At 49.3% G+C, this 21480-nt stretch overlaps 1 protein-coding gene across 1 annotated transcript; it reads left to right on the forward strand.

Moving 5' to 3' along the window:
* Positions 1-71: 71 nt before the first annotated feature.
* Positions 72-19100, forward strand: AKAP8 (A-kinase anchoring protein 8). The gene is made up of 14 exons (XM_081091395.1): positions 72-276; positions 2593-2631; positions 4654-4686; positions 5205-5481; positions 5925-6423; positions 7135-7264; positions 7515-7561; positions 8667-8700; positions 10525-10609; positions 13383-13524; positions 13849-13942; positions 14390-14520; positions 15603-15698; positions 17038-19100. Exons 1-14 carry the CDS (start codon positions 258-260, stop codon positions 17503-17505), a joined length of 2094 nt encoding a protein of 697 aa, XP_080947521.1. The 5' UTR covers positions 72-257; the 3' UTR covers positions 17506-19100.
* The last annotated feature ends 2380 nt before the right edge of the window (positions 19101-21480 follow it).

Consider the following 21480-nt stretch of genomic DNA (forward strand, 5'->3'; position numbering starts at 1 on the left):
GGGCGGGGACCAGGAGGGGCGCGGTGAGGCCCCGAGGCCCGACCAAAACTCCCAAGATGCTGCGCGCCGATGCCGACCAACCGCAGAGCCAGCTGGGGAGATGGAGGCGGGCTCACCGGGGAAGTCCGGCAATGGTGTTGCGCGGAAGGAATTACGCGTGTGCCCGGTCTTCCAGTAGCGGGCGACGGGAGGTACGTCGAGCGCATGCGTCCGTGGCAGCCTAGAAAAAGGGGCTGCTGGCGGGCCGAGCCGAAGACATGGAGCAGGGCTACGGAGGTTCGTACGGCAGCGGGTGCAGCGTAGGGAGGGTAGGCGCTTTTCTGGGCAGCGGCCGCTCGGAGGGCCGCAGGGCCAGGGACCACGCCTGAGGTCGGTTCCCGCAGCGCGGTCGTGCGGCGAGGCGGACTGGGCGCGCGCCCGCCGCTCATTGGACTGCGGTGCCGTCGCTCCCGCGGCATTACGTCGGATTGGATGGCGGTGCCACGGGAGGCGGGCGGAGCGCGGCGTCCTGACGCTGGGATGGGCTTCAGGGGGCGCCTTGGGCCGTCGGGTCGGTTTCTAACCCTTAGCTTCGGCGGGTCGAACCGCCTTGCTCACCGCGCCCGTGCTCGCCGGCCCGCCGACTTCCCCTCCGGAAGACGCCACAAAATGGCGGCGCCGGGGGGCGGAGCCACAGTCGGCGCTCGGGCGGTGCGGCGTCCTCTCCCTGGCGGTCAGGCCTGTCCCGGGATCCGCGGGGCTCGGTGGGGGCCTCCGCGCGGCGCACGTGGCCAGGCGCGGGGTCGGAGTCCTCCCTGCCAGCTCCGCGGTGTAGCGCGGCCGCACCGGGTGAGGCTTCTGTGAGGCTCAGCCTCGGGTTCAGCCGTGGATCTGACCCGGGCCGGCCCCGGAGGGAACCTGAGGGTCAGATGCTGGGTATTTCCTTGGGCAGAGCTGGAAACCTGTTGTAGCCCGGGGTGGTGGCGGATGGGTGGCTCCCTTCCAGGGACTCTTACGGTGGCCCGGAGGTGCTAGGGCCGCGGGAAGAGGACGTGTGCCCTCTCCCCGTGTGGGTTGCAGGGCCTGTCGCAGGGGGACCTGCCCTTCATCTCCCCGGTCAGCCTCCTGGGAAGCCCCTGCTCGGTGCTGGAGCCGAGTTCGCCCACTGGGAACAGTTGGGCTGGACCAGGCGCAGGTCCCTATCCAAGTATCGGGGGTTCCAGAAGCAGGTGACCCGGTCTCGGAAGCGGCAGCTAGAGAAGACAGTGTCTTGAAAGGGGGCAGCGGGAGCAGGATCCAAGCCGCGGGAATTGCAGAAGCAGAGAGGTTCTGAGGTGCACGGGTGTCCGGGGGTCCTCAGCCTGACTGGGTCGCATTGTTATTTGCCTTCCTGCCAGATTTTCCCGCCAGTAATCCTGGATCATACAGGCCCTTGGCTTGGAGAGGCGCCCCGCCTTCCTACGTACTAAAAACCTCTCAGGCGCAGTCAGATGCCGCAGCTTCCCCGAATCGATATCCTGTAGCTTTAACACCTGGAGTTACTTCCTAGGGCTCACTGAGCCTTGGCAGTGCGCCCTGACCGTTTCCAGCTCCGTGGTCTTGGGCAAGTGACTTAGCTTCTCAAGCCTTTACAACAAGGAAAACAGTACCAGTCTCAGGGGGCGTCATGAAGTTCTGTGAGCAGCATGCGCCCCAGGGGGAAGCAGTCAGTGCCCTGCAGTTGGTCACGTGCTGTCCGAGCCGCACGCTATGGAGGCTGCATGGTGCGGGGAGAGGGTGCCGTGCGGGGGGCAAACTTCAGTGTGACTTTGGGTCAGATACCCTAACCGGAGCCTTAGCTCCCTGGGCTCTGAACGGCATTCTGTGAAGCTGGCTAATGTGTGCGCAGTGCCTGTTGGGTGTCAGCACACAGTAGGCAGTTCGCTAGTGGTTTGGGTTGCTCAGGTGAGGGAGATCAGTTACATTCTTGCTTTATAAAGGTGAAGTCATTTGACGGGTGTAAATAGCTGCCTGTGGCCAGCTGTGTGCCTCATGCAGGCTCATGGAGATGAAGAGGGGCCAGGCAGATGCTATATTGGGGTCTGGAGGGACAGGAGCGACCAGAGGGGAGCACAGGCTGATTCTTGGGGCCAGGATGAAGCCCTGGGACTTGAAGGTGCCCCGGAGCACTGGAGGGTTCAAAGCCATATGGAAGCGAGACCTAGAGTGGCACAGTTGTGTCCAGGCGATGGGCACTTCTGGGTGCTTCGTTGGTGAGCCAAGGAGGGGAACGGAGTCCTAATGATGGGTTGGCGGGTGGCTCTTCCTGTGTCACCCTCAGTTGTGGGTTGAGGCTCAGGCCAAGGTTCCTCGGCAAGTGACAGGCAGAGCTGGCTCAAGGCCCCTTCCCCACCCTCTTCTGACCTCTGACCTCTGGCAGGTGGAGTGTGATGATGCAGTCGGCCAGCTGTGAGGGGACCTTTAGGGAGGCAGCGTTGTGGTTATGCTGCCCTCTTGTAAGGCTGGCACTGAACTCCTTTGAGGCGATCCCTTTAGGTTCTTAAGAGCCAACTCCAACGCACCTGTTGCTGGTGTGACACACAGGATCCTAACTCACACGTCTTCTGTTCACAGGCTATGGGGCATGGAGTGCCGGACCCACCAACACCCAGGGTAGGTGGAACCTGCTTTGTGGGAGGCATGGGCTCCCGGGACCCCCACTCCAGGCACCAGACTGACGGCTGTTCCTGAGGCTGCACCGGGAGACAGTGGCCTGTAGCCTGGAGAGGCACACAGGGGGTGGGGTGCAGCCCAGGGACCAGGAAACCTTTCTGTAAAGGGCCAGAGAGTAAATGTTTTGGCTTTGTAGGCTCCATGATCCCTGTAGGACAGAAGACACCATAGACAACTTACAAACAAATGGACATGTCTGTTCCAGTAATACAGACTGAAGGACACTGACGTTCGCGCACCATATAACTTTTCATGTATCACAACGTAGTCGGTTTCAGCAATCTGTTATTTTAATCTAAGTAAATAGCTGAGTGTATAATCAGAGACTTTTTTTTTTAATCCTCACTGGAAGAGTGAAGAAAGAGAAACATCAGTTATGTGCCCTGACAGGGAGCGTGGGTGGAACCTGAGACCCTCCAGTGCACAGGCCGACGCTCGAACCACTGAGCACACCTCCCAGGGCTATCAGATACTTTTTTAATTAATGGATTTTATTTCTTTTTAAAAAATATATATATTTTATTGATCTTTTACAGAGAGGAAGGGAGAGTTTTTTATAGAGAGTTAGAAACATCGATGAGAAACATCAATCAGCTGCCTTCTGCACACCCCCCTCTGGGCGTATGCCCGCAACCAAGGTACATGCCCCTGACCGGAATTGAACCCAGAACCCTTGAGTCCGCAGGCCAACGCTCTACCCAGAGTCAAACCAGTCAGGGCTGGACTTTATTTCTTAATATATTTTTATTGATTTCAGAGAGGAAAGGAGGGAGAAAGATAGAAACATCAATGAGAAAAAAACATCGATGATCGGCTGCCTCCTGCACGCCCCCTACTGGGGATCACGCCTTCATGTGGCCCAGCTAGGAATTGAACCTGTGACCTCTTGGTTCATAGGTCAATGCTCAACCACTGAGCCATGCCAGCTGGGCTGGACTTTATTTCTTAGTAGTTTTAGATTTATAAGATTAAGCAGGTAGTATGTCGAGTTTCATACACTCAGCCTTACCTTCACCTCTACACAGTTATCCCTATTAGCATCTTGCATTAGCAGGATACATTTATTACAATTAACAAACCAGTGTTGATACACTGTTATTAACTGTAATCTGTAACTTACATTAATATTTACTCTGTAGTGTATAGTTCTATGGGTTTTGACAAGTGAATAAATGATGTGTATCACATCACGAAATATTCTTTTGATTTTTGTTTTTTCTTTCTCAACCATTTAAAAGTGTGGTTGGCTATACAACAGCTGGCAGTGGGCTAGGTTTGGCCTGGGGCCTGTTGGCTGACCCCTGCTCTGGAGTCCAGATCATGGCACTAAGTGCATTTGACCAAAATGTGCTCTGATGATGAGCTTTTTTGCGGCATCGTCCAGGGATTTGGACGATGGCATCCTTTGTTTTCTGAGCCTGGGATTTGCCCCTATTACTGTTGGGGGGAGGGTCACTTCTCTGCCCATCACCGAGTGTCCCAGAAAGAGGCCTTCCATGTCACTCAGACACATGTCCTCTTGCTCAGTTGAGTTAGGGACATGATTTTCCACTGCGCTCTCCATGTTTTTGGCAGTGCCTGAGCTCTGACTCCTAGTGGGTGCTGGCACTTTAGAAGCGCTCTGCCTGGGGACGTGCCCATTGGCTCCTTGGCTGGTGGCCCACACTGGATGAGCTTCTGGGGAGGGCTGCAGCGTCCTTTCCCTTGCTGTGAGGCGGAGACCGGGCTTGCCTAGGAGGGAAGCCCTGATTATGCTTAGCTGAGTGCTCTGGAAGAAGTGAGTTTCATAGTTCCTGGCCTTAGTAGGCAACCACAGGTGCCTCCCAGAGTGCTGCCATAGCACCTGCAGCCCTGGCCCGGGGATAGGGGAGTGAGGTGACAACTGTCCAATATAGGGTGTGGGTTGTCTTAGGAGCCTTTGTTCTGCAAGCAAAGCTCTTGTGTGTTCTTGTTTCCTCTAAGGTGCATATGGAACTGGTGTGGCCAGCTGGCAAGGTAGGCCCTTCTGGGGGTCAGTGGGTGGACACGAGGGTCTCTGGTCAGCCATCCAGAGGAGCTGGGATGCAGGGTCCCCCATCTCCCTTCCCGACTGTGCTTATATCTCTCCTGAAGGCCTGCATGCTAGGCCTGAGGTGCTGAGGGGGCCTCACTGGGAACTCGCAGGGGATTGTGGTTGTGTTCTGGGAGCAATATCTCTATGGTGAATCTGTCAATAGCCCAACTGCCACTCTGGGCTCTCAGCCACCTCTGACTTTGGATGGGAAGCAAGTCTTATTAGGATCTGACACTGAAAATCTGCTCAGAATTGAGGTCTCACCTCCACCCTCCTCCTGATGCCTTTATGAGCTATACAGAGGCAATGTGGTGCGCAATGTGGGTGATGCAAGCGGCACTTGGTCCCATGACCCTCTTCCTTCTTCCCTAATGGCAGTGGGTACTCCTCTATAGACATGTCCACCCGGGCTGGCTTTGTGGCGGCTGAGGTCTGACTTGCCTCTTCTTCCCTTCGGCAGGTTATGAAAACTACAATTATTATGGTGCCCAGAACACCAGCGTCACCACAGCAGCAACCTACAGCTACGGCCCAGCCTCCTGGGAAGCCACCAAGGCTGGTGATGGCCTGGGGCCTGGGGGCCCTGCCATACATATGGCTTCTTATGGCCCAGAGCCATGCACTGACAATTCTGACTCGCTCATTGCCAAGATCAACCAACGTCTAGACATGATGTCCAAGGAAGGAGGCAGGGGTGGGAGCAGCACCGGTGGGGAGGGCATGCAGGACCGGGAGAGGTAATTACACACCTGATCCCTTCCCTGGGCATCCAAACATCACGCTTTCGAGGGAGTGGGCACCTGCTCTCCCGGGAATGCTCTTCCCCGGTCCCTCCTGGCATGGGTAGATGAGTCGGGCCTTTGTTGGGATAGAGGCATTGTAATTGGACTTGCTGGTTTCCTCAGTGGCGGGGTTTAGGGCATGGCTGTGGTTAAACTATGCCAGACTCCTGATTTTTGCACCAGGAGCTTAACAGCCGCCCTGTTCTTGTGGCCAATGGCTTGTGCCCACATTCATCAGTGTTTGGAGGGGAGTGTTGGTCTGTTTCGCCTCCAGGCGTTTAGGAGGGGCGCGGGGTGGTTTGCTTTGCTTTCTTGTTCTGAGTGTAGGGAGGTCAGCTTTGCAGGAGGTGTAGAGCTCGAAACCAGAGCATGTAGTCATGGTTGTGCTTTCTTTGCAGCTCCTTCCGCTTCCAGTCATTTGACTCCTACGACTCCAGGCCTTGTCTGCCTGAGCACAATCCCTACCGTCCCAGCTATAGCTACAACTATGACTTTGACCTGGGACCTGACCGCAATGGTGGCTTTGGCAGTCAGTACGGTGACTGTCGGGACCCTGCCCGGGAGCCCCGCTCACTGGATGGCTTCATGCGGGGCCGGGATCAGGGCCGCTTTCAGGACCGGAGCAACGCTGGCACCTTTATGCGCACTGACCCCTTCATGACATCAGCGGCCTCCTCCCAACCACTGTCTGCTCCCTGGACAGAAATGAACTACGTGGGTGGACGGGGCCTGGGAGGCCCCTCTCCCAGCAGGCCCCCACCTTCCCTCTTCTCCCAGTCCATGGCCCCCCAGTCCATGGCCCCCAGCTATGGAGTGATGGGCATGCAGGGGGCTGGAGGTTATGACAACTCTGTGCCCTACAGATGTGGCCAGTCACAGACCCGGATGAGGGATCGGGTAAGCCCTTGCAAAGTTCTACCCTGCCTGTCTTGCTTTTCTTTTTAAACAGCTTTATTGAGGTAAAATTTAGAGATTGTGGGATTCACTCATTTTTATGTGTATAATTTGACTTTTAGTAAAAATGTATAGACTTGTGCAGCCTTCACCACCATCTAATTTTTGAACATTTCTGTCAACCCAGAAAGAAACTGTCGTTAGCAGTCACTCCATATTTCCTCCCCCAGTCCCTGGCAACCACTAGCACCTTTCTGTGCGTGGATTTGCCTGTTTTGGATGTAACACATGAATACAATGTGTCCTTTTGTGTGTAGCTTTTTACATTCAGCATAACGGTTGGGGGGGGGTTAAGCTATGTTGTCTTTCTTTGCCTTCTGAAAAGACCTTGTCTATCTTTGTTCTCTGATCTTATACCCTCTTCATTCTTCATTCCCCTGGGGCAGTGGTCGGCAAACTCATTAGTCAACAGAGCCAAAGGTCAACAGTACAACGATTGAAATTTCTTTTGAGAGCCAAATTTTTTAAACTTAAACTATATAGGGAGGTATATTGTTATTAACTTATTAAGGGTACTCCTAAGGCTTAGGAAGAGCCACACTCAAGGGGCCAAAGAGCCGCATGTGGATCGAGAGCCGCAGTTTGCCAACCACGGCCCTGGGGTATCTTAATGGCCCGGGGAGGTGGTACATCAGGATGTGCTTGTGTCTGTAGCCCAGGTGGAGAGGGTTTGACCGCTGCGGCCCAGATGGCATGGGCAGGAAACGGAAGCAGTTGCAAATCTATGATGAGCCGGATGCCAAACAGGCCCGGGCTGACAGCGAAGGAGATTTTTCCGAAAATGGTATGCCCTGGGGGTGGGATACAGTGAGTTTTCAGGGGGTATGAGATGAGTTAGCTGCATGCTTAGTGCCTTGCCTGCCTGTCCGTACAGTGGACACGCAGGAACTCAAGGGTGCTGTGTGTCACCCAAACTCCCACAGTCCCCATTGTGGTCAGGGTAAGCTTCGTCACTCTGGACAGTGAGCTTGGGAGGGTGAAAACCGGGCCACTGCTGAGGGGCTAACTTTCCCAATTACTTTTGTGTCTGATAGATGATGGAGCTGGTGACTTCCGGTCAGGAGATGAAGAATTCAGGGGAGTAAGTCCACCTTCACTGGTCAATCTTCTTTGTCTCTAGTGCAGGGTTTCTTCCTTCTTCCTCACAGAGACAGGCGCTGCTGCTATGGTAGACTCGCAGCTGGAGTGTTCCACCTGTAACAATCCTTGCCTTCCTGAAAAAAATTCCCAGCCCTCCTGCTCCCTCCCAGCCATTTCTGTGTCGTTACAGTAATGTGCCCAGCTGCACACGTGGTCAGTGCAGTGGCTGTGTAGGTTGAGGCTTCCAAACATGTACTGAAGACTTGCAGCTTCACGCTGGTGCTGAGCTGCATCCATGTCATTCATTGCTTCCAACCAGTCATGGTAGACAGGTGTTTAAGGTCGGCTCTTAGCATGAGGAGCTGGCGAGTGAACCTTTGCCACTCGCTGTAAATTCTGATCCAGTTCTAGGCTAGGGCCCTAGATCTGTGTGTATGAAGGCTTTGTACAGATGCTTCTAATGGTCAAGCCGGTTGGCGGAAGATGGGAGAAGTTGGGTACAGTGAGTTTTCAGCTTTTCTGAGGGTCTTGTCCCATGTTTTGCTTCAGTCTTGAGTCTAGGAATCACTGTGTTCTTGCTGATTGGTAATTTAATCTTTGGCTTCATGCCTAAGAAATGGACTCCCTTTCCATTTTCACTTAGCTGGTCATTTTTATCCACACCTAATTTTTTACAACCTTTGGTAAATACAAACAAATGGCTGGGAATCTTGGTAAAACCCATTTTCAATAAAGAGCACTGGAAGTAGCATCCTACAAATCAGAGTTTCTTGACATACAATTTATGAATGGGCTCCTGGCATTCCCATGTGCAGAGCTGTGCAGGTGTACATTGCCAGAGGCCATGCTTTAGCTTTAGAAAGCTGAAAGGTCAGTGTCTTTAATGAAAAAGCAAAACAGATTACTCATCACAGAATCCCAGAAGGCAACCAGTAGTGACAGCATACACTCGGGCTCTGTCCCATAGCCCTGGACCTGGTCCTAACACCTTGTGACTAGGTTCCTGGTGGCACAGCAACCACCAGGTAGTGGCAGGGGGAGCTAGGCTGGTGTGGAGAGTTATGGAAACCACCTCACTGCCCAACTTCGTGTGTGTGCTTTTTCAGGAGGACGAGTTCTTGGACTCCGGGAGGCAGAGAGGTAGGCATTGCCCATTGTCCCTTTGAACTTTCCTGTGTCTGCCAGCTGTCCTGCACTCACTGCCCAACACTCAGCAGAGCTGGGTTTCTGAGCAAGCCTGGAGCCTGGATGGAGGGGATGATGGCTCAGGGCAGAAGAGGGGCTGTGATTACTGGGCGAGCTTTGGCCATGGCACTCACCCCAAGACTTTGCTCCATTGTAAATGCAGGCGATGGAGGGACGGGGCAGCTCACCTGTGGGTGGTGTCTGCAGCAGCTTGAGGGGTCGTGAAGGGAATCTCAGAAATGCGAGAGAAAAAGAAAAGATGCCCTCCAGCTGTCTTCTCCTTTACCCTGGCCCATGCAGGTCCCTGTACTGTTCTCCTGGGCTTCGCTATCTCCACTGTTCCTTCTGTTGCCTCAGCCTTAATGGTGGGATTGCTGGCAACTGCAGCATATTGCTGCATGGGACAGAGTTTGGACACCTGCCTGGATTAGGGGCTGAGGGAAAGGGGGAGGCCTGTCAGGTACACCCAGACCCAGATACGCTAGCGGCAGTCATTGCTTACGGCTCAGCAGGCCTCGTCACTTCCAGTACCAGAGACTTAAGGTTACAAATTTAGTGGCAAAAGCAAAACCAAATTAAACCTCTTGGGCTGAGGAGGGGGCATGGAGAAGCAGCCTGGGACATGGTGGCCTTGAGCTTACCCAAAAGCCACTTTTCCTATTCCCATGGGTCTTGTAGCTGGTTTTCCCCAAGAATCACAGGCTGGTTCTGCTCCCGTCAATTCTGAAGGCCCCTGGCTTAGCTGCTGCTTCCCGTATGTGTTCAGGTTTAGCCAACCCTCTGAGGTCTTCTCACTCTGTTTATTTATTGAAGCGATCATGTCTGTAGCATGGGACCACACAACACTGAGCAGCTTGTGCAGCGGGGAAAATGCTAAAGCAAAGGTGACATGTTTATTGCGTGCAGGTCCTGCTACCTACCCTGGATGACTTTGCTATTAAACAGCAGTAATAGTTTCAGGCAGTGACCTCTTGCCAAAAATCCCACACGCCCTTTTGAGAGGCTTCTGAGCAGCGCACGCCGGTCGCCATCTTCGTGGGACAGTCTCGTGACTGGCATCAGGGGTAGGGGTTACAGTTCAGATGCTTATCCAACCTTTTTCAGTGTCTGGCCCTGCCCTGAGCCACGGTAACCTGACCTGGCCTCACGCTGGGACACTGGGCTGGCCCCAGGAGATGGATGGAGGACCGATAGGTCTCTTCCTACTTCTCTCTCTAGGATTGCTTCCCATATAGCCCTGGGAAAGCCCTAGAGTGACAGTTTTCATGAGTGGAAGATAGAGTTCGGGCCAGCAAGGACTGACAGACCTGCTGAGGCCCTAGTTCAGAGGAGGCCTACGGGATGGTTGTCCTGGTCCACCTAGAGGTGGGACGGGGAGGTAGAACAGCTTTATTTTCTGAGGCTTCTAGCTGCTGCCTCTTTACCTAGGAAGAACTACGCTCTTAACTGATGTTGGAAACGCAGGATAGGGAAGACCAGAGATGAGGTGGGCCTCAGTGTGAATGGGATGGGTGGGCCGTGTCCCTGGCCCATCCCAGCCTTATTAGGCCATGGGGGGTGTGAGGTGTCTCCCCTGGGAACGCCCCAGGGTTCTCATCCAAGCTCTTGTGTGGGAGCCTTTGACAGTCCCTGGTGCCTCAGGGTGTCCTGACCCTGCCGTGTGTGGAGGCAGCAGCAGGGCACAGGGCGCAGTGGCCGAGCTGCAGCCCCATCGAGGCCCTGGTGCTTAGCTCCTCTGTGGGCTCTGCAGAGGGTCTTGAAGGGATTTCTCTGTTGCAGAGAAGGATGACGAGGATGATGAAGCGAAGAAGAGGAAGGAAAAGCAAAGGAGAAGAGACAGGTTGCGAGACCGAGCAGTGGACAGGTGAGGTGGCAGGTCAGCTGGACCCGGGCACTGCCAAGGCTCTTCGAAGCTCGTCGGTTCCTACCCCAGGACGCGGGCAGAGCCTGGTGTGAGCTGACCAGGTGTCTGTGGGAAGGCCTAGTCAGAGTGGTGGAAGACAAAAGTCGAGAAACACGAATGGAATCATATTCTTGCCAGAGGTCCCTGTGGCCCTCATGTGTGTCCCCCGCCCCCCCGCCCCCCCGGCCGTTCTGTTACCCTTTTCCATACCCCTGGGGAGTTTCCTTGTTCCCTGGCCTGTGTCTGTCATCCAAAACAGCTGATCTTCATCAAGCAGAGCTGCTAAGGAGGTGATCTGGTGCGTTGTCCCAATCCAGACTCCAAATCTGGAGTTTGATTTACCAATTATACATGTATCAATGTTACCTTTTGTGCCAAGCTAGCTCAGCCAAGGGTTCGCAAGCCTGAGTGAGGGCGGTGAAAGGATGAAGAAATGACAGACAGAGAATAAGCTGGGTCTAGGTGGATCTCCTGTGCCTGGCTGAGGCCACCGAGAGAGATCCAGAGGCAAGCTGAGCCTTTATTTTATAGCCAGAGGTAAACAAGGTAGTGGTCAGCATGGTTACAATGTTGTGAGTTTCACTTGTTTGGGCAGCACTTGCTGCCCTCCCACAGCCCATTAGCTTCCCAGGAAGGATCTAGGAAGCGTCATAAGGTCAAGTCTAATTATGCTAAGAGGGCTGTGCCCTCTAAGCTGGGACTTGTTCGAGGCTTAACCCTATAGCCGTGCCCTACAACCTTTAAATAGAAAAAGAAGCACAAAAACGCAAAGCCCAAAGAGTGTTGGTGTGACCACCCCGTGGACTTCTTTCCCTGTTCAGTGATTATGTGGCTGCTGACCTGACGAGAAAAGTAAACCGCTGGTGGCCATGGGAGCCCTTGGTTGCCAAGGTCTTAGCCACACATGGCTGCTTCTCTGTGCATAGGTTCTCTTAATGACTTGAGGGGGGACTCCTTGCTCTTTTTTTTTTTTTTTTTAATATATTTTATTGATTTTTCACAGAGAGGAAGGGAGAGAGATAGAGAGTCAGAAACATTGATGAGAGAGAGACATCGATCAGCTGCCTCCTGCACATCTCCTGCTGGGGATATGCCCGCAACCCAGGAATCGAACCTGGGACCTCTCAGTCCGCAGGCCGACGCTCTATCCACTGAGCCAAACCGGTTTCGGCAGGACTCCTTGCTCTTAAGGCTCACCTGGGGCAGTGTTTTCCTGTGCAAAGAATACTCACCAAAAGGGGTAACAGAGACAGGAACTGAAATGTAGGAGCTTTCAGGTGTTAGAAGAATTCATCAAAACCCTTGTAAAGGCCTAGCATGTTGCACAGTGGTTAGAACATCGGCCCTTAGACTGGAGGGTCTTGGGCTCGATTCTGGGCAAGACTCCATCCTGGGCCCGGTCAGGGCATGTGTGAGAGGCAACCAATCGATGTGTCTCTCTCACATTGATGTTTCTGTCTCTATCTCTCCCTTCCCTTCGACTCTCTCTAGAAATAAAAATAGAAAAAATATCCTCAGATGAGAATTAACAACAACAAAAAATCCTCGTTAAATAGATGAGTAAATAGGTGATGGCTAGATTTGATCTATTTACGTGCCACATGAGAACTTAGGTGACATTTTTAAAAAAGAATCTTTAAATCCTGCTTTAGTGATGGTTCTAGAGCAATTATCAATTGTTGGAGCAGTTATTACAGAGGAGGTGGAGATACAGCCAGGAAACATATTTCTTTCTAATAGTTCTGCACATAGAGCCTGGGTGACTTTTTCCTTTTCACTCCTCTGTCAGGGTATCTACAAAAGCTTGTGGCACTTGCCTAGAGATCCAGGCCTGGTGCTAGAGGTCAGCAGAATCTGGCATTGGCAGAGGAGTCCTGAGTGCCACATGGCCTGTGTTCTTACCATAAAAGATCCAGAGGCTCTTGGGCAAAGCCAAGGGAAGCAGCACTCCACTGTGGGGGTATGCAGGTCTGCAGGCCACTCTCTCATCACCTTATAGCATGATTGCATTTGTGAGACTTTGAAATCACATGACAAAGAAACGTTAGTTTTTATCCATGAATTTGACATAACGTGCGTTTACGTCGAACCCTGTCAGAGAATTTTTCTTAGGTCGTGTCAGGTTTTTTTTTTAATCCTCACTGGAGGATGACATCCTTAGAGAGAGGAGGGAGAGAAACATCAATTAGTTGCCTTCCGCACGTGCTCTGACTGGGAATTGAACCTGAAACCCAGGTATGTACTCTGACCTGGAATTGAACCGGCTACCTAAAATTGAGTCACCTAAGTCCTTTGGGCCAAAAAGACTGGTATAGTAGTAAATTGCTACATGAATCATTTTCCTGAATACTTTCAAGATTGTAGTCCCAATCCTTGATAGGAAGCTGCTATCTTTTTTTTTTAACTCTTTTATGTATATATAAATTTATTGATTGATTTCAGAGAGGAATGGATAGGGAGAGAGACAAATGGTGATGAGAGAGAATCACTGATCAGCCGCTTCCTGTGTGCCCCTGACTGGGAATCAAACTGTGACCTACTCGTTCATGGGTCGACACTCAACCACTAACCACTGAACCACACCAGCTGGGCAGGAAACTGCTATTCTTGACTCCCCATGAGAAGTCCGAAGTCTTGGTTCAGAAACTGCTTTCCCATTTTTATTTCAGTTCTAAACAGAGATGAACTCGTTATCCCTGCATCACTGTTCTTGCTTTGTGTCTTCCTCCTCCAGGATTCAATTTGCCTGTTCCGTGTGCAAATTTCGTAGCTTTGAAGATGAAGAAATCCAGAAGCATCTGGAAAGCAAATTTCACAAAGAGACACTGCGGTTTATAAGCACCAAACTGCCTGACAAGACGGTGGAGTTCCTTCAGGTGAAGCACACTTGGCCTTTATCACAGTGCTTCCCACTGATCCTACAGGTGTCAGATCCCTCACAGGGAAAGGGAAGGGAAATAAGGTCTACACTTGGTAAAGATTTCTATTTCCAGAATGACAGTTGGCCTCGTCCCCATGTCAGGAATAACTGAGCTCCAACCATTGTGGTTCCCAGTAGTTCTGCCCGCAGAGCTGCCTGGTTGTCATCCAGTAGGGACTGGGCAGACACTCATGGTGAGCTGCCTCTACTGCAGGTGAGAAATACCCACATGTGCTATCCTCGCCTGGTTTCAGTTGGTGCTGTCTCTCAACCCCTTTAGGAATACATTGTAAACAGGAATAAGAAGATTGAGAAGCGACGTCAGGAGCTGATGGAGAAGGAAAGCACAAAACCAAAACCAGATCCTTTCAAAGGTGAGTTGTGATCCCAGGGGGCGTGCTGTTCTGCATGGCACTAAGGCACATGATTCAGTGCAAAGCCAGCACAGGGCTGCTGAGGATGGAACAGGAAGACCCATGGGAGGGGCACTTAGCAATGGAAATAGGCCCTCCAGTTTGGCCTAATAGAGATCCCAGCTCTGCAGGCAAGTTAACAGTGACATGAAGCGCTCTGCAGTTTTTTCCTTCCGGGACTGAAGGAGAAGAAAAGTTGGAAGTAATAATGTCCTGGTATAGAGGCTGGTTGTTCTGGCCCTGCACTCCTGCTGGAAGGCTGATGGCGCCTGTCTCAGATTCTGTCCTCACGGAATCCCTAGAGAGGGCTGCAGGGAGAAAATGTGGGCCTCGTTGGGGGCTTGAAGGGGTGGGGAGCATTACATGCATGCTGTCCCAGATCCCATATGACTTGGATTTCATCAACAGGGATTGGCCAGGAGCACTTCTTCAAGAAGATCGAGGCTGCTCACTGCTTGGCTTGCGACATGCTGATCCCTGCGCAGCACCAGCTCCTCCAACGGCACCTGCACTCCGTGGATCACAATCACAATCGCCGGGTGAGCCCCTCCTGATGCTGGCTGAGGGACGAGCCTTCCCGGGCTTCTAGAGGAGGTTTCAGAACCTTCTGAGTCTTATGAGGAATGCTAACATCTTTAGGGGTTCTTGCCATATCCCATCAAGTCTGCCACTTCATCAATTGTATGATGCCCCCTAGTTTCTGTGAAAATGTGTTGCTTAGAATTGATTTAATACACAGTTGAAATTCTCCTGGTTTGAGAGTGTTCCCTGTAAACCACACAAATCAATTCCACATTTGCTGAAAAACTAGATTTTCTATAAACTGAGGCCAAAGGCCTTTCAGAGCAGAGCGGCCTGGGAGACCCATTTGGTTCTTACTAGCTTATGGGGCCTGAGGCTAAAAATTCAGTTCGGGTCAGCAAATTTTTCTGTAAAGGGTCAAATTGTAAATATTTTCAGCTTTGCAGGCCATAAGGTCTCTGTCCAAGTCTGGTGTTGGTGGGCAAAAGCAGCCACAGATCAGCTAGTAAGTGAAAGAATGGGTGTGGCTGCACTTGACCCTCTGGCTGTAGCTTGCTGATCCCCGAGTTAACATCTCTGTTCTTAGTTTACCCAGTGATGAAATGGAGCTCTCAGTACTTGCCTGCCCATCTCCCCATTTTTTGTTTGTTTGTGTGCTTTTTTAATTTTAGAGAGAGAGAGGAAGGTGGGGTGGGGGAAGGCGAGAGAAGTAGTGATTTGTTGTTCTACTGATTTATGCATTCGTTGGTTGCTTCTTACAGCACAACCTCGGCATATCAGGATGGTGCTCTAACCAACTGGGCTACCCGGCCAGGGCTCCCCACCTCCCAGTTGCATTAAAGAGCAGCCAAAAGCACTGTATAAACTAGTGATTACTGTATGTGTGTCAAGCTGTTTTTGAGCTTTCATAGTTTTGCTATTGAACTTATTATGAAGTTAATATAACTCAAAACTGAAAAGAAAAAGCTTACTCCTTTCCCTACCTAGTTTACAAAGCTTCTAATCTATAAGTGAACAACTTGATGTAGCCTGGCTGGTGTGTTCTCTTGCTCCTGTATATGTGCCATTTTGGAAAACCTATGTGTGGTTCCCTTTGCAGTTGGCTGCTGAACAGTTCAAGAAAACAAGTCTCCATGTGGCTAAGAGTGTTTTGAACAACAGACATATAGTGAAGATGCTGGAAAAATACCTCAAGGTTAGGAGCCCAATGGATGGGAAAAGCTTTCGAAACGGAGAAAGAACTATGAGTGTGGAACTGTACCTCGAGTGCAGTGCTTAGGATTTCTGAGTCTCGTGAAGAACTGAGGGATGTTGGAATGTATCAGGCTTGGGGGTTCCACAACTGGATTTCCCGAGACCCAGTGCTTGCTTGGGAACTCTGGGATGTGGTTGTGCTCGGTTAATCTGTACAATAGTGTTGATTCTCTACATGAGAAACTAGACTATCCATAAAATACTGAGCAAGTGATGGCGAGATGCTTAAAAAGGAACATATCCAAGGTAGGTAATTCATTGTCCAAGAAAGAAGCTAAAATGAGGTTTCGCTGGCAGATCCAACTGAATAAAATGGAGGGTCAAGGCGCAGGGAAGAGCCAGAGGTGCCTCAGCCACTGAGCCATAGTGACAGGAGCCGAGTAACAGGAAGTCCCAAAGAGGGTGCCTGGGAGAGAAGTTGGAAGAGCCCCCCTGGTTCCTCCTTGGGAAGCCCGTTGCCTAAATGCTCAGTCCCATGACTTTAACGTCTAAGGCTGGTAGCTAAGCTGTAGCCTGGCCTGGCTCGGACCTGTTTGTCCTCCTCTCAGTTATTAAATGGTTCAGTACCGAAGGGTGGGGGTTCGATTTCCCGGCAAGGGCGTGTACCTGAGTTGTTCCCCACCTGATCTGGGTGCCTGCGGAAGGCAGCCGGTCGATGTGTCTCTCTCACGTTCATGTTTTTCCCTCTCCTGCCTTCCCCCTGTCCCCATCTCCCCCTCCTCCTCTCTTCTTCCCCCCTCCCTCTTTTTCCCTCTCTCCCTCCCTTCCTCCCTTCCATTCTGAAAGCAATGGAAAAAATATCCTCAGGTGAGGATTAACCAAAAGGAAAAAAGTACAAAATAGTTCTAGTGAAGCTTTTCGGAGATGTCTTTTCTGAATCAATAGGCTCTGAGATCCTTTAGGGTTAACACCTGGTGTAGTTTAAAGTATTTCTCTTGCCCTGTCCAGTGTGGCTCAGTTGAATGGATCATTGTTCCATGCACTGAAAAGTAATGGGTTCAGTTACTGGTTAGGGCACATGCTTAGGTTACGGGTTTGATCTCCGGTAGGGGCGCATATGGGAGGCAGCCCATCAGTGTAGCTCTCTCACATGGATGTTTCTCTGTCTCTCTCCCTCTCCTTTCTTCCCTCTCTAAAATAATAAATAATAAATAAATGAATAAAGTATTTCTCTTATTGACTGCTTATCATGAAAATACGAGCTTCCACCCAGCAATCTGGTTCTGCTTCCACTCGTTTGAACAGTTCTTTAGACCACTGACCTGTTTCTTCTTGGCCAGGGTGAAGACCCTTTCACCAGTGAAGCCGTTGATCCAGAAATCGAAGGAGTTGACAATTTAGGAGGTGATGATAAGGAAGAGACAGCTGAGGAGGTGGCCGAAGAAGTGTTAGCTGAGGTGATTACAGCAGCAGTGAAGGCAGTAGAGGGGGAAGGAGTGCCCACTCCAAAAAGTATTGAAACACTGGCTGAAGGGGAAAGCCCCGCGGACACTGCAGAGGCTACCAGTGGTCCCCATCCTGCACAGCCGCTGGAAGCAGACACACACTGTGGAATGGCATCCGGGAACGGGAGCGCTGAAGCAGAGGCCGGAAGTGAGGAGGCCCAGGCTGGAAGTAAGGCTGCAGAGGCTGAAGGTGAAGCAGAAGCAAAAGGCACTGTAACCATCACTGTTCCGGCCCCAGCTGCCACAGAAGCTGAAGTGGAACAAACTGACGCAGAGTCCAAAGATGTTACTCCCACCGAGTGATCCTCCTTTCCCTGTTTCAAGGGATGTGTTATATGATGCATTGATCTTTCTTCTTTGGTTTGTAAGTAGTACTAGGGTGTGTGTTACTGGAATATGCTGAAAACATTTTGGTGAAGAGACCCAGCTATTTCCTTCAGAAAAACGTACCTCATGGGCTTGTCTTAGGGCTGTGTGGCTTTCCGCCTCGGTTTGGAAGCTACAGAAGTACATTCCCCCAAGCAGCTGTGACCTTCCTATACTGCAGTTGGAATAATAAGAGTTGGGCGCTGAGATTTTGATACTTTGCTTGTTAAGAATGCCCTTCCTTTATTATTATTTTGTCTGGGAGCAGCTCATTATTATTAGGATATATCTTACTTTATAAAGATTTGTTTTTTTAAGTTTAAAAATTTGCTTTGGCTTTAGTTTTTGACCTGTGTTTATAGCTCACGGAATGGGGTATGATTCTCACAAGATGTAGCAGAATCTTGTTAATGTGATGCTGGTCCTGTCACATCTGAACTCTGACAACTGCACCACTGGAAGCACACCCAGCGGCCCCTAAGACAGGACACTTTGCCTAGGGCATTGTTTCCCCAATCTTTAATCCTTGGAGAATGACCTTCAGAATAGATCTCATGTGTTCCACCTCTGCATTACTTCAGGGTTTTTTCCTTAAATCAAGTTACTTCCTCTTAAATATATTTAAAAAGAAAACTTGATGTCCCTCCCATGAATGGAAAACCAATATAAATTGCCACAGATAAGATGCTATCTGTAAAAAATGAATAAAATGAAGTAAACATTTCATTTTAAATACTCTTCCTTTGGAGGTTCCCGAGTCAGAAAGGAAAGGCAGCATGTGTTCACGTGTAGCAAGCACTGGCTACATGTTCCTATAACCAAAAGAATGGAAGAGACCTGCCTTTTGAAATGATATTGCTGGGTCTGCTTCCCTGTAAACTTTGAACTGTCACATTTGAGGACACATTGGCCAGTGGGAAATTATTTTACAAGGTAATAAAAATATTTGATGAGCATCTACTGTGTACCAGGTGCTAATTCATGATAAAAATAAGATATGAGCACTGCTCTCAAGGAGCCTTACTAGAGATGTGAGATGAATATTTATGAAAAAGTCTATATTAGAACTAAATAAACTGTTCAGTAAGCAAGAAAATGGTGCCTCTGAATTGTTTCTGCTCATTTCTTACTGCACAGATTCAACTTAGTGCTCATTATTTCTTAGTCACAGGTTCAACAAGGCCTTTGAAGCTTATCCTCTTGAGGCAAAAATTGTTGGTGATGTTGAAAATTAATAGTCTGGCCCCAACTGGTTTGGCTCAGTGGATAGGGCATCGGCCTGAGGACTCAAGGGTCCTGGGTTCGATTTCGGTCAAGGGCATGTACCTTGGTTGTGCGCACATACCCAGTGAGGAGTGTGCAGGAGGCGACTGATCAATGTTTCTCATTGACGTTTCTAACTCTCTATCCCTCTCCTTTCCTCTGTAAAAAATAAAATATATGTTTTTAAAAAATTAATAGTCTGAAAAAGGATAATAAAACTATGAAATTGCTTTGTTTTGTTTTTGTAAAAGTAATCCAAGACCTGTCATAAAATATATCTCAATTTCAGTGAGGTTCTTCTATACCCCCCACCCTGTGTGAAATAACATCAGTCTTTATTGATTTCAGAGAGGGAGGGAGATGGGGCAAGAGATACAGAAACATCAATGATGAGAGAGAATCATTGATTGGCTGTCTCCTACATGCCCCCTACGGGGATCGAGCCCACAACCTGGGCATGTGCCCTTGACCAAGAATCGAACCGAGACCTGGTTCATAGGTTGAAGCTCAACCACAGCCATGGTGACCAGGTGATTCTTTTTTTTTTTTTTTTGGAGGGAGAGAGAAAAACGTTGATGTGAGAGAGACACATCAATTGGTTGTCTCCTGCATGCCCCTGACTGGGGCCCTGATGGGAGCTGCAACTAAGCTACTGCCCTTGACCAGGAATTGATGCTCTAATCACTGAATCAAACTAGCCAGGGCCAGTCATTTTATTCCTAAAAATGGGTTGAACCAGGCTGTCATTCTCCATGATGGGGAGTAATGACTTGGGTTGCACAAAGGAATGCCTTTATATTTCCTGAGATGACAGGAACAACTTGCAAGCTTCCTCTTGGGAACTAATATTTACATTATTTCTGAGGTTAGGGTCACATGATGATGTGGGGATGCCCAAATTAACACACAGGTCTGTGACAGAAGAATGGCCAATAAAGGTGACCTTTCTTTAAAAATAGGTTTAGTAAACATGACAGTCCCTGCTATCCAAGCAAAATATATTTTAGGAATGGCAACCTAAATATAATTTCATGCAATCATGTTGCTGGCCTGTATGATTTCATTGGGTTTTTATGAAGTTAATACAGTTGCTAAAGGGGAAATAATACAATGTAATGAGCCAAGTGCCCATTCAAGAGTACATATCATTAGTATTAAGTCCAAAATTAGATTTTGGACCATAAATTCCCACTGCCTGATAACCTGGCATGGTCTTTGTTCACCAGAAGTGTGGACAGTAGTGATTACACAGGCACAGTAGAGTTCAAGTAGAATTTTAGAACTAACAAAAGTAGAGTAGAAGAGCCTTTTAACATTTCACTTTATTACAGGAGCTTGCTTGGGGGGCTCAATAAATAGATGGGCATGGAAAAAAACCCATGGGTGTGGCTTTGCACTGATTTAACACTGACGGCTCTGGTAATTGAGAAATAACACTATCTGATGGGTGCATACTTTATATAGATAAGAACTTAGAATTTAGTTTTGTGAGCAATATGAAGGGATAGGAGGCAGTAAATCCATTCTCACAGGGTTGGCAATCAGAATTAGTGAGATGATAAGCACTTCGAAGTATTGAAAAAGTGGTTCGACAGTTCATCTTCTTTTTAGATATAAAATTCACAGATGAGCCATTAACTGTTTTAAAGTGGATAATGCAGTGGCATTTGGTACACTCACACCAAATGCTGTTAACCCCACCACCTATAACAGGTCCAAGACATTTTCCTCCCCTAAAAGGAAACCCTTACCCATTAGTAGTCACGCCTCATTCCCTGACAACTGTTTTCTGTCTCGATTTATTCTGGATATTTCATATTAAGGGAAAAATAACACGTGACTTTTTCAGTCTGGCTTCCACTAAGCATGTGTTTGAGGTTCCTCCATGTTGTAGCTTGTATCAGTACTTCATTTCTTTTTATGGCTGAATAATATCCCATTGTACGTATATACTGCATTTGTTTATCCAGTCATCCAATAATGAACATTTGAGTAGTTTCCACCTTTTGACCATTGTGAATAGTGTTGCTAGGAACATTCTTGGACAAATATTGGTAATTGTTTTCAATTCTTCTGGGTAAATCCCTAGGAGTGGAATTATTGGTTCAAAGGGTAATTCTCTGTTTAAATGTTTGCGGAACCACCACATTTTTCCACAACAGCTGCCCATTTTACATTCCCATCAGCAATGTACAAGGGTTCCAATTTCTCCACTTGCTTATTGATACTTTCCCTTTTTTCTTTTCTTTTTCTTTTCTTTTTTTTTTTTTAATTCTGGCCATCCTAGTAGGTGTGAAGTGGTTTTAATCTGCTTTTCCTTAACTAATGATGGGCATCCCTTCATGTGCTTTTGGCCATTTGCTTATCTTTGGAGAAATGTCTATACAAGTTCTTTGCTTTTTTAAATTGGGTTCTTTTGTTGAGTTGTATATTAGACATTTATCAGATGTGATTTGCAGTGTTTTGTTTTTCACTGTCTGGGCTGTCTTTTCACTCCCTTAATAGTGCCCTTTGATGCAACACAATTTTGTTTCTAATCATGCCCAATTTTTCTTTTCTTTTGTTACTTGTACTTTTGGTGTCATATGTAAGAAGTTATTGCCAAATCCACGGTCATGAAGATTTACCCCTACATTTTCTTCTAAGAGT

Source organism: Myotis nattereri, assembly GCF_964212035.1.
Source record: "Myotis nattereri genome assembly, chromosome: 5".
NCBI lineage: Eukaryota > Metazoa > Chordata > Mammalia > Chiroptera > Vespertilionidae > Myotis > Myotis nattereri.

Bases quoted from the DNA above. Each gene is read 5' to 3' on its own strand.
- AKAP8 (XM_081091395.1), top strand. The intron at 5,482-5,924 runs GTAATTACACAC...CTTTCTTTGCAG, and splicing joins GGCATGCAGGACCGGGAGAG to CTCCTTCCGCTTCCAGTCAT. The intron at 7,562-8,666 runs GTAAGTCCACCT...GTGCTTTTTCAG, and splicing joins GAGATGAAGAATTCAGGGGA to GAGGACGAGTTCTTGGACTC.